We start from the raw sequence: 12,713 nt of genomic DNA, 5'->3' as shown, positions 1-12,713 counted from the left end.
GCCCTCTCTCCCCCCGCCGCCCTCTCTCCCCCCGCCGCCCTCTCTCCCCCCGCCGCCCTCTCCCCTGACAGCTGCCTCTCTTCTCTTCCAGCTTCCTGCTGACTTGAACTTGAAGCTCATCGAGCCGTTCTGTAGGATCGCAGCTAAAGCCAAGGAGTAAGTGCTGGAAGTATTGTGGGCAGCAGCTGTAACAGCAGCCACTTAGCGTCAGCAGGCCCGCCCTGTGTCTTCATGTGCCTGAGTCACTGCTGGCTGTGCCCTTCTTGAGCCTCACTCTCTGGGGTCTCTGTATCCTCTACAGTTTTCTTCTCCGGCAGTCGGTGGTGACCGGCATCTTTCAGGCCATCCTAGAACAGTCCCCATTCGCTATTGAAGACTTGATGAAAGAAGTTGGTCACACGGCCGGAGAAAACGGTGAGTCTGAGTCCGCAGCCTCTGGCCCTCGGCCTCCGTGTCTCTTCCCCCAGAACCAAGCTCCTAAGACTTGGTGGTGACATGTCATCCTTATCTCAGGAGATACCAGCTCAGAATCTGAAGACCTCCGCTCCGAGGACTGTGATGATATCGGGCCTGTCCTGCAGGTTAGTATCCCCCATGTTCCTCTGCTCATGTGATTGGGGCCGGGCGTCGCACTCGCCCCACAGCCTCTTTATAACAGTGTTGTGAATTATAAGTGACGTCTCCGTCTCCTCTGGACAGTTTGATTACCAGGCGCTGGCTGACCGGCTCTTCAACCTCGCATCCCGAAAAAACGTTCCTGCCCGAAACCGCAAGAGCCTGTATCGATTGGTGAAGAGGTTCGTGTACCATGCAACCCCTCCGATATCTGCTGTGCCTCTACGCCCCCCCCATATCTGCTGCTCATCTACATGACCCCTGCTGTATCTGCTTCTCCTGTGTTACCCACTCCCTCGATATCTGCTGGTGGAGACATGGGGTTCAGTGGGTGCTCTCATCCACTCGCCAGGCTGTCTTTAGAAAGTCTGCATGGACCAGAGTTAAACCCACTGAACACCCGCACTCCTTCCCCGTGGGCGTAACGCTACTCAGACACAGGGTGATGGTAAAACAGCGCGGCAATACTTTACTGAACCACAAGGCGGACAATAAACACACAGAACAGTCCCAGCAAATACCCAAGATGGTGCAAATTACACAGTATCACCCTTCTGTATTTACCAGCGAGGGCCGTGGTCCCTTAGGCTGGCATCCTGTGGAATCCAAATCTGTGTCCCTCTTGATGGAGCCATGGTGTCCTGGCTGTTGTTCTGTAGAGTCTCTTTGTAGAAAGATATAGATCTTTTTATTCACACATCTGTGGTTCAGGCCATCGTCCACAGGTCGGGGGACGGTGGTATAAGATTAAATACTCAATGAGAGTTAATCGGTCTTCATAGTTTGTCCTCCACTGTTTTGCAGTCAACAAGCCACATGGACTTATACAATGGGTAATCAACAGCAAGCCTCAATTGTTCAATGCAGGGCTGTGGCATCGGAGTCGTGGAGTCGGTATAAAATGGAATGACTCCTAAAATATATAATAAATTGGGTACAGAAGTTCAATGCAGTTTGTGGGGAATATTTTTTCATAAGAATTTGGGAAAGTTCTGAAATGTCCTATAAATGTCCTATTCCTGATCTCGGGGTCTGGACTTTACTCAGATGAATCTGTGCTGCAGTAAATTTATCACGTAAACATGAGACGTGTATGAGGGAGTCGGTGTCATGGAAATTTCGGAGTTGGAGGTCTGGTTTACCGACTCCACAGCCCTGGTTCAATGACCCGTTGTCTCTGTCCTCCAAAGATAGCAGACAATAAGTTACAACAAACATCAACTGAAGAATCAATGTTCAAGAGCATGTGAACAATGGTCTATTGAAAAATGTCTATCACAATTAAGATTAAATGCTGTTACCCACAACCTTAACATATGCCGCTCCTGTGTGACCCCCCTCCCTCGCTATCTGCCGCTCCTGTGTGACCTCCCTCCCTCGATATCTGCCGCTCCTGTGTGACCTCCCTCCCTCGATATCTGCCGCTCCTGTGTGACCTCCCTCTCTCGATATCTGCCGCTCCTGTGTGACCTCCCTCTCTCGATATCTGCCGCTCCTGTGTGACCTCCCTCCCTCGATATCTGCCGCTCCTGTGTGACCTCCCTCCCTCGATATCTGCCGCTCTTATGTGACCTCCCTCCCTCGATATCTGCCGCTCCTGTGTAACTCATGCTCTCTGGTTATTATTGACTTTTTACCTTCTTTCTTTTTAGGTTTAAGGACCTGGCAGACGGTGGGTGTCTCTTCTGTGTCCTCTGGTTTGGGCGATTTCTTCACCTTTTACTGTCTCTTATAATCTTTTTGGTGCTTATTTGGCTTGCAGGCATCTTCCCCCAGGAGGGATCTCCAGAAGAAGTCTCCACCGATGAAGAGGATGATGAGATCAGCCGCAGGAAGCTCCGCAGGAGGCAGAAGCAAGCACAGGAGAAGATGGCCCAGAGTGCGTGCGGATGGAAGGGGCGGTTGGAGGGTTGACCAGAGGGTGGATGGAAGGGGCAGGGGGTGGCTGTCCGGAGGCTAGCTCATCCCCATGGGAGGTCTGTTAGAGGGTGGGCTCATGGGAGAAGGGCTGACTACAGGATGTTGGGGGCAAAGGCCTGGAGGAGGGCTGAGTGGGGACTGACTAGAGGGGAGGGCAGAGGGAAGAGCTTTGTTGAGCAGAGGGCAAAGTGTGTGTGTGTGGGGGACTGTCTGTCCGGAGGGATGGTTGACCAGAGGGTGGGCTGTCCGAAGGGTTGAGTGGAGGGACGGCAGAGAGTTAGTTGGTGCGGGGTTGGGCGGTTCCCTCATGTTGGAGAATAATCCTTCTTTCTGCTCTCAGGTTCTCGGGCTGCGCACAATGAGCTGGAGAAGGGGAAGCGGGCAGCAGAGACCACCGAGAATCCTCCAGAGACAACTGCAGCCAAGAAGAAGCGGAAGAAGAAAGGGGAAGCAGATCAGCCAGAAATAAATGGGGGAACCCTCCAACATCCCAACGCCAAAGAGACAGAAGCGGGCGTCCCACAGTCGTCCCCGGAGCCCTCCGAGAACAGCGGCGCTATCACACGGCTGAGGAGGAGGAGACGCGGCTGCCTGCTCCGGCTCGGGCTCAGCATCTTACCCCTCCGTGGGGCAATAATCATGAGGAGGAGGAGGAGGCTGATCCGAGAGCGCAGAAAGGTGAGGGCCAAAAGACACCGGGGCCACGCCGTACACCTGGGAATAAAGAGACTGCAGAAATGTCTCTGTTTGCTGTCTGTGAATAGAACCATATTATTCTATCTTATTAGGTGAGGGGGCTTACACTACCATGCCGGTGTGGAGTAAGTACACCAGCCTAATCAGGTCTCAGATCCCTCCCCACCCCCAATGGTGAAAACACATCCAGTCCTGTCGTGCTTACACTGCTGCAGGTTTGTTACAGTGTGTAAGTATAGACAATCCTTGGCCGGACCCCAGGCTGACTTTCTTTTCTTGTCTTCACAGACCTGTTGTAACAAACTCATCGGCTGTGAGAAGTATTAGGTCCACATGGGTTAACGGGAGCCTGTAAGCACCCCCAGACCCCCATGCGTACACCCACCTTACTGTGCAGTGTTGAGGAGGCCGGGGGTTGGCAAGGATTTGTCTGATCAGCTCATCACAGTTTAAATGATTTCTGCAGATACTAAAAGTCATAGGACCGTAACATGGGCTTGTTAGGAAGGGTTAAGGGTGGCCGTAAATATATGGAGGCCGAGTGGGGACCCTGGGGAGCGGTCAGACTCATTCAGTGACAGCAATCAGAGATCCTGACCCTGGAGAGCTGTTCATGTGCTGGAGTGTGTGATAATGGTGTTCTCCACAGATGATCACTCGTAACGTGGCAAATCTGGTGACGTCGTCAGAATGTCTCGCCCCCACGCACCCTTCTCCAGCACGCTACACCCCCACGCAAACCGCACCCCAGGATTTCGTCACTTTCCAGAAGTCAAAAGCTCCAAAACCACTGTATGTTAAAGGCTCAAAGAGCAAAGGCCGGCCGGTGAGTGTGAGGTGAGGGGGTGCAGTGACCTTCTCTGGGGAAGAGGAGGTCGGTCAGTGTTATCAACCATGCCCGAGGGTTAATTTGGTGTTTTCGTCTTATCTCAAGGAGGTGGGAGGTTCACTCGGGTTTGCTGTCCGATTCTGGAGAGGAGTTTTTCGGGGATGTTATGCAAAGGGGAATGGCACGTTCAGTCGGGGCGTCTTCATCCGTCTCAGTTGAGGGAGGTGGCCTTTGCCCTCCGGGGAAGGAGGTGGCCTTTGCCCTCCGGGGAAGGAGGTGGCCTTTGCCCTCCGGGGAAGGAGGGTGGCCTTTGCGGTTAAGTCATCATCTGTCTCAGTGGAGACGGTGTCGTTCTCGGGGAAAGGGTGGCCTTTGTGCTCAGGGTCGTCTTTTGACTCGGGAGAGGGGGTGGCTTTTGTGCTTGGGGTCGGCGTCTGACTTGGGGGAGAATTTTGGCCTTTGCTCGGGGTTGTCATCGTCAGCAGTCTCGGGGACGGGAGAGACACGTTCACTGGGGGGGTCATCATCCGTTCCGGTGGAGTGGGGCATGGTCGCTCAGTTGTCCATCTCGCGGGCATTCACTGTCATCGTTCCTCGTCCTGACTTTTCCACTCTCCCCACAGATCAGTAAGTTAAAGTGCAAATCTAAAAAGGTGACGTTCAGCCTGAACAAGAACATGACCGCAGGTGAGGGAGCACAGTCGGGACATCCTGGTGACCAGCAATGTTGAGAGTTGTAGTTTCCCTGCAGTGCAAACCACTGATGGAAACCCCGTCCTGCATCCAGAGGGGATATCCTGTACCCATCTCCATGCTGTGGCCGCTCCCTGCCCCCTCCCTTCTTTCTCTCCACCTCTAATACTAATCAGTCTTCCTTTGTCTCCGGCAGAGTTTAGGAGGACTGATCGCAGTCTCCTCGTCAGTCCGGCTGGATCTTCTCGTGTTCCCTTTAATCCGAGTCAGCGGCCCCAGCACGGCGTTCTGAAAACTCCTACCCCAACCAGAAGTCCTGCCCCAAGAGCGAAAGCAGCCGACTTCTTCTGAGCATGTGCTCTCTTTGGTGCTGTGCAATGGACTCCTATTACTAGCTTCTTGTGTCCCCTGCAATAAATATTTTTACTGCCAGATAAATGTGGGTCGCTCAGACGTCTCCTACGGGCAGCGGCCATTGTGGTGTCACATGACCAGTTTGTGAGTAGGGAGATTGGGGAAGCCTCCCACCACACAAGGCTGCACCTTCTCCCCCGCTCCTGCCATGGGTAACAAGTCTGGGGTCTTCTTATGGAGTGTTTCATCGTACTCCTCGGGACTTGGACAGGGTGTGGAACATGTGGTGAATAGTGTAAATGTGTACAAGTCCCCCAGTGACCCCCAACTGTAAAGACACCAGGTGGGATCAGGACGGGGTCCAGACTTCTGCACTCAGGATTTTAATTATATTCACATACAGAAGTACTTTCCTCGAGTCCAAGGGCCTCATGAAGGGCTAAACAACCTATCCCACTGGGGCCAGAGCATTATAAACTCCTAAAAACTCATGGCTTGTAGCCCCCCAGGAACCATCAATGGTTGAACACTCAATAAATGTGACTTCATTTGTATCAAACTTTATTGATTTCAATGTAAATAACAAAAATCACAAATATAATTTGCAGCCGAGTCGTAAAGCATAATCAGGGGCACAAAGTCTCCGCAGGTGGTGAATTATAGTGTTGAGGAGAGCCAGAGGATCAAATACTTAATTAACCTCAAGACATAGGAGATTGAGAGGAAAGACCCATAAAGTCTATTATTTCACCTTACATAAGGTTGTTTAGATCAAAAGATGGCTGACATTTCCTGTCTCATCACACCATACTCTGTAGTCATAGGTCCAGTTGCCATCTTGCATAACATCCTGTTGTACATGTGGCAAAGGTGGAGACTTTATTTCTGACTACATCCTGTCCTATAATGAAGTTCCGACAGGAACCAACCACAGAGCGACACATCGCTTGGAGACATCCCCCCTGATGACCTCGTGGACCACGCCCCCTGATGACCTCGTGGACCACGCCCCCTGATGACCTCGTGGACCACGCCCCCTGATGACCTCGTGGACCACGCCCCCTGATGACCATATGGACCAACCCACCCTGATGACCTCACGGACCACCCCACCCTGATGACCTCATGGATCTGCCCTTGGACTAACCAATCAATACATCTGGTTACTTACATTCTGGAGCTATCCGAGCCCACATACAGAGATTATATGAATCTATGTTGGAGTTGAATAAAGACACTTGGAGCTGCGCCATAGCTGATCACGGAGAGCTTACATCCCACTGTGTGTGTCTGACGTTATTCTTTCTTGCATGCACTTGATCATATCCATTAGGCCAGGAGCCGGCAACGAGTGAAAGTGTTCGCCCTAACAGAAGGAGATATCACTGCTTTAATGTTACAGGATAAATCCATCCTAACATCCCATTTCTAGAAGACTTCTGTATATTTCTGCTCGGGGCAGTCGTACTATCACGTTGACAATGCTCAATAATTCACTCCATGATTCAATGATTGTCGGAACTTCGGGGTTTCTCGAATAAATGGCAATTTTCATCCTCATGGCTTTTATGTGGTGGTTGATAACTTGTGTGAAAAAAGGAAAATTGTCCAAATCCAACATTAACGGGATGTGTTTGGCTGTTAGAGGGAAGTTATGATCACAAATAAAATGTCACTGAACACTGGAGATGACTCCACAACCCAGCGGATCAGATTCATACCTGCATCAGGATCAAACATTACTGATCTCCCACAGAGAAGAGATGACTCCACAACCCAGCAGATCGGATTCATACCTGCATCAGGATCAAACATTACTGATCTCCCACAGAGAAGAGATGACTCCACAACCCAGCAGATCGGATTCATACCTGCATCAGGATCAAACATTACTGATCTCCCACAGAAGAGATGACTCCACAACCCAGCAGATCGGATTCATACCTGCATCAGGATCAAACATTACTGATCTCCCACAGAAGAGATGACTCCACAACCCAGCAGATCAGATTCATACCTGCATCAGGATCAAACATTACTGATCTCCCACAGAAGAGATGACTCCACAACCCAGCAGATCAGATTCATACCTGCATCAGGATCAAACATTACTGATCTCCCTCAGAAGAGATGACTCCACAACCAGCAGATCGGATTCATACCTGCATCAGGATCAAACATCACTGATCTCCCTCAGAAGAGATGACTCCACAACCCAGCAGATCAGATTCATACCTGCATCAGGATCAAACATTACTGATCTCCCTCAGAAGAGATGACTCCACAACCCAGCAGATCGGATTCATACCTGCATCAGGATCAAACATTACTGATCTCCCACAGAAGAGATGACTCCACAACCCAGCGGATCAGATTCATACCTGCATCAGGATCAAACATTACTGATCTCCCACAGAGAAGAGATGACTCCACAACCCAGCAGATCGGATTCATACCTGCATCAGGATCAAACATTACTGATCTCCCACAGAAGAGATGACTCCACAACCCAGCAGATCAGATTCATACCTGCATCAGGATCAAACATTACTGATCTCCCACAGAGAAGAGATGACTCCACAACCCAGCAGATCAGATTCATACCAGCATCAGGATCAAACATCACTGATCTCCCACAGAAGAGATGACTCCACAACCCAGCAGATCGGATTCATACCTGTATCAGGATCAAACATTACTGATCTCCCACAGAGAAGAGATGACTCCACAACCCAGCAGATCGGATTCATACCTGCATCAGGATCAAACATTACTGATCTCCCACAGAAGAGATGACTCCACAACCCGCCAGATCAGATTCATACCTGCATCAGGATCAAACATTACTGATCTCCCACAGAAGAGATGACTCCACAACCCAGCAGATCGGATTCATACCTGCATCAGGATCAAACATTACTGATCTCCCACAGAAGAGATGACTCCACAACCCAGCAGATCGGATTCATACCTGCATCAGGATCAAACATCACTGATCTCCCACAGAAGAGATGACTCCACAACCCAGCAGATCGGATTCATACCTGCATCAGGATCAAACATTACTGATCTCCCACAGAAGAGATGACTCCACAACCCAGCAGATCGGATTCATACCTGCATCAGGATCAAACATTACTGATCTCCCACAGAAGAGATGACTCCACAACCCAGCAGATCGGATTCATACCTGCATCAGGATCAAACATTACTGATCTCCCACAGAGATGACTCCACAACCCAGCAGATCAGATTCATACCTGCATCAAGATCAAACATTACTTATCTCCCACAGAAGAGATGACTCCACAACCCAGCAGATCGGATTCATACCTGCATCAGGATGAAACATCACTGATCTCCCACAGAAGAGATGACTCCACAACCCAGCAGATCAGATTCATACCTGCATCAGGATCAAACATTACTGATCTCCCACAGAGAAGAGATGACTCCACAACCCAGCAGATCGGATTCATACCTGCATCAGGATCAAACATTACTGATCTCCCACAGAGGAGATGACTCCACAACCCAGCAGATCAGATTCATACCTGCATCAGGATCAAACATTACTGATCTCCCACAGAAGAGATGACTCCACAACCCAGCAGATCAGATTCATACCTGCATCAAGATCAAACATTACTTATCTCCCACAGAAGAGATGACTCCACAACCAAGCAGATCAGATTCATACCTGCATCAGGATCAAACATCACTGATCTCCCACAGAAGAGATGACTCCACAACCCAGCAGATCGGATTCATACCTGCATCAGGATCAAACATTACTGATCTCCCACAGAAGAGATGACTCCACAACCCAGCAGATCAGATTCATACCTGCATCAAGATCAAACATTACTTATCTCCCACAGAAGAGATGACTCCACAACCAAGCAGATCAGATTCATACCTGCATCAGGATCAAACATCACTGATCTCCCACAGAAGAGATGACTCCACAACCCAGCAGATCAGATTCATACCTGCATCAGGATCAAACATTACTGATCTCCCACAGAAGAGATGACTCCACAACCCAGCAGATCGGATTCATACCTGCATCAGGACCAAACATTACTGATCTCCCACAGAAGAGATGACTCCACAACCCAGCAGATCAGATTCATACCTGCATCAGGATCAATCATTACTGATCTCCCACAGAAGAGATGACTCCACAACCCAGCAGATCGGATTCATACCTGCATCAGGATCAACATTACTGATCTCCCACAGAGAAGAGATGACTCCACAACCCAGCAGATCAGATTCATACCTGCATCAGGATCAAACATTACTGATCTCCCACAGAGAAGAGATGACTCCACAACCCAGCAGATCAGATTCATACCTGCATCAGGATCAAACATTACTGATCTCCCTCAGAAGAGATGACTCCACAACCCAGCAGATCGGATTCATACCTGCATCAGGATCAAACATTACTGATCTCCCACAGAGAAGAGATGACTCCACAACCCAGCGGATCAGATTCATACCTGCATCAGGATCAAACATTACTGATCTCCCACAGAGAAGAGATGACTCCACAACCCAGCAGATCGGATTCATATCTGCATCAGGATCAAACATTACTGATCTCCCACAGAAGAGATGACTCCTCAACCCAGCAGATCAGATTCATACCTGCATCAGGATCAAACATCACTGATCTCCCACAGAAGAGATGACTCCACAACCCAGCAGATCAGATTCATACCTGCATCAGGATCAAACATTACTGATCTCCCACAGAAGAGATGACTCCTCAACCCAGTAGATCGGATTCATACCTGCATCAGGATCAAACATTACTGATCTCCCACAGAAGAGATGACTCCACAACCCAGCAGATCAGATTCATACCTGCATCAGGATCAAACATTACTGATCTCCCACAGAGAAGAGATGACTCCACAACCCAGCAGATCAGATTCATACCAGCATCAGGATCAAACATCACTGATCTCCCACAGAAGAGATGACTCCACAACCCAGCAGATCGGATTCATACCTGTATCAGGATCAAACATTACTGATCTCCCACAGAGAAGAGATGACTCCACAACCCAGCAGATCGGATTCATACCTGCATCAGGATCAAACATTACTGATCTCACACAGAAGAGATGACTCCACAACCCAGCAGATCAGATTCATACCTGCATCAGGATCAAACATTACTGATCTCCCACAGAGAAGAGATGACTCCACAACCCAGCAGATCGGATTCATACCTGCATCAGGATCAAACATTACTGATCTCCCACAGAAGAGATGACTCCACAACCCAGCAGATCGGATTCATACCTGCATCAGGATCAAACATTACTGATCTCCCACAGAAGAGATGACTCCACAACCCGCCAGATCAGATTCATACCTGCATCAGGATCAAACATTACTGATCTCCCACAGAAGAGATGACTTCACAACCCAGCAGATCGGATTCATACCTGCATCAGGATCAAACATTACTGATCTCCCACAGAAGAGATGACTCCACAACCCAGCAGATCGGATTCATACCTGCATCAGGATCAAACATCACTGATCTCCCACAGAAGAGATGACTCCACAACCCAGCAGATCGGATTCATACCTGCATCAGGATCAAACATTACTGATCTCCCACAGAAGAGATGACTCCACAACCCAGCAGATCGGATTCATACCTGCATCAGGATCAAACATTACTGATCTCCCACAGAAGAGATGACTCCACAACCCAGCAGATCGGATTCATACCTGCATCAAGATCAAACATTACTTATCTCCCACAGAAGAGATGACTCCACAACCCAGCAGATCGGATTCATACCTGCATCAGGATCAAACATCACTGATCTCCCACAGAAGAGATGACTCCACAACCCAGCAGATCAGATTCATACCTGCATCAGGATCAAACATTACTGATCTCCCACAGAGAAGAGATGACTCCACAACCCAGCAGATCGGATTCATACCTGCATCAGGATCAAACATTACTGATCTCCCACAGAGGAGATGACTCCACAACCCAGCAGATCAGATTCATACCTGCATCAGGATCAAACATTACTGATCTCCCACAGAAGAGATGACTCCACAACCCAGCAGATCAGATTCATACCTGCATCAAGATCAAACATTACTTATCTCCCACAGAAGAGATGACTCCACAACCAAGCAGATCAGATTCATACCTGCATCAGGATCAAACATCACTGATCTCCCACAGAAGAGATGACTCCACAACCCAGCAGATCGGATTCATACCTGCATCAGGATCAAACATCACTGATCTCCCACAGAAGAGATGACTCCACAACCCAGCAGATCAGATTCATACCTGCATCAGGATCAAACATTACTGATCTCCCACAGAAGAGATGACTCCACAACCCAGCAGATCGGATTCATACCTGCATCAGGACCAAACATTACTGATCTCCCACAGAAGAGATGACTCCACAACCCAGCAGATCAGATTCATACCTGCATCAGGATCAATCATTACTGATCTCCCACAGAAGAGATGACTCCACAACCCAGCAGATCGGATTCATACCTGCATCAGGATCAACATTACTGATCTCCCACAGAGAAGAGATGACTCCACAACCCAGCAGATCAGATTCATACCTGCATCAGGATCAAACATTACTGATCTCCCACAGAGAAGAGATGACTCCACAACCCAGCAGATCGGATTCATATCTGCATCAGGATCAAACATTACTGATCTCCCACAGAAGAGATGACTCCACAACCCAGCAGATCGGATTCATACCTGCATCAGGATCAAACATTACTGATCTCCCACAGAAGAGATGACTCCACAACCCAGCAGATCGGATTCATACCTGCATCAGGATCAAACATTACTGATCTCCCACAGAAGAGATGACTCCACAACCCAGCAGATCGGATTCATACCTGCATCAGGATCAAACATTACTGATCTCCCACAGAGAAGAGATGACTCCACAACCCAGCAGATCAGATTCATACCTGCATCAGGATCAAACATTACTGATCTCCCACAGAAGAGATGACTCCACAACCCAGCAGATCAGATTCATACCTGCATAAGGATCAAACATTACTGATCTCCCACAGAGATGACTCCACAACCCAGCAGATCAGATTCATACCTGCATCAAGATCAAACATTACTTATCTCCCACAGAAGAGATGACTCCACAACCCAGCAGATCGGATTCATACCTGCATCAGGATCAAACATCACTGATCTCCCACAGAAGAGATGACTCCACAACCCAGCAGATCGGATTCATACCTGCATCAGGATCAAACATCACTGATCTCCCACAGAAGAGATGACTCCACAACCCAGCAGATCAGATTCATACCTGCATCAGGATCAAACATTACTGATCTCCCACAGAAGAGATGACTCCACAACCCAGCAGATCGAATTCATACCTGCATCAGGATCAAACATCACTGATCTCCCACAGAAGAGATGACTCCACAACCCAGCAGATCGGATTCATACCTGCATCAGGATCAAACATTACTGATCTCCCACAGAAGAGATGACTCCACAACCCAGCAGATCAGATTCATACCTGCATCAGGATCAAACATT

At 49.0% G+C, this 12,713-nt stretch overlaps 1 protein-coding gene across 1 annotated transcript in view; it reads left to right on the top strand.

Annotated features, from left to right (window-relative positions):
- RRP1 (ribosomal RNA processing 1) overlaps positions 1 to 6,380 on the top strand; it is a 13,164-nt gene extending 6,784 nt beyond the window's left edge. Inside the window, exons 7-16 of the mRNA XM_073668813.1 lie at positions 92 to 156; positions 302 to 414; positions 514 to 581; positions 700 to 797; positions 2,268 to 2,287; positions 2,378 to 2,494; positions 2,876 to 3,213; positions 3,881 to 4,057; positions 4,684 to 4,747; positions 4,950 to 6,380. Of these exons, the coding sequence (XP_073524914.1) occupies positions 92 to 156; positions 302 to 414; positions 514 to 581; positions 700 to 797; positions 2,268 to 2,287; positions 2,378 to 2,494; positions 2,876 to 3,213; positions 3,881 to 4,057; positions 4,684 to 4,747; positions 4,950 to 5,104 (1,215 nt within the window). The 3' untranslated portion in view covers positions 5,105 to 6,380. The remainder of the gene's footprint in view (positions 1 to 91; positions 157 to 301; positions 415 to 513; positions 582 to 699; positions 798 to 2,267; positions 2,288 to 2,377; positions 2,495 to 2,875; positions 3,214 to 3,880; positions 4,058 to 4,683; positions 4,748 to 4,949) is intronic.
- Positions 6,381 to 12,713: the final 6,333 nt, after the last annotated feature.

Source organism: Phyllobates terribilis, unplaced genomic scaffold (genome assembly GCF_046119375.1).
Source record: "Phyllobates terribilis strain yellow unplaced genomic scaffold, ASM4611937v1 Scaffold_2__4_contigs__length_985480577, whole genome shotgun sequence".
NCBI classification, from domain to species: domain Eukaryota; kingdom Metazoa; phylum Chordata; class Amphibia; order Anura; family Dendrobatidae; genus Phyllobates; species Phyllobates terribilis.
Note: the sequence above shows the minus strand (reverse complement) of the source record. Positions and strands in the feature narration are given on the sequence as shown.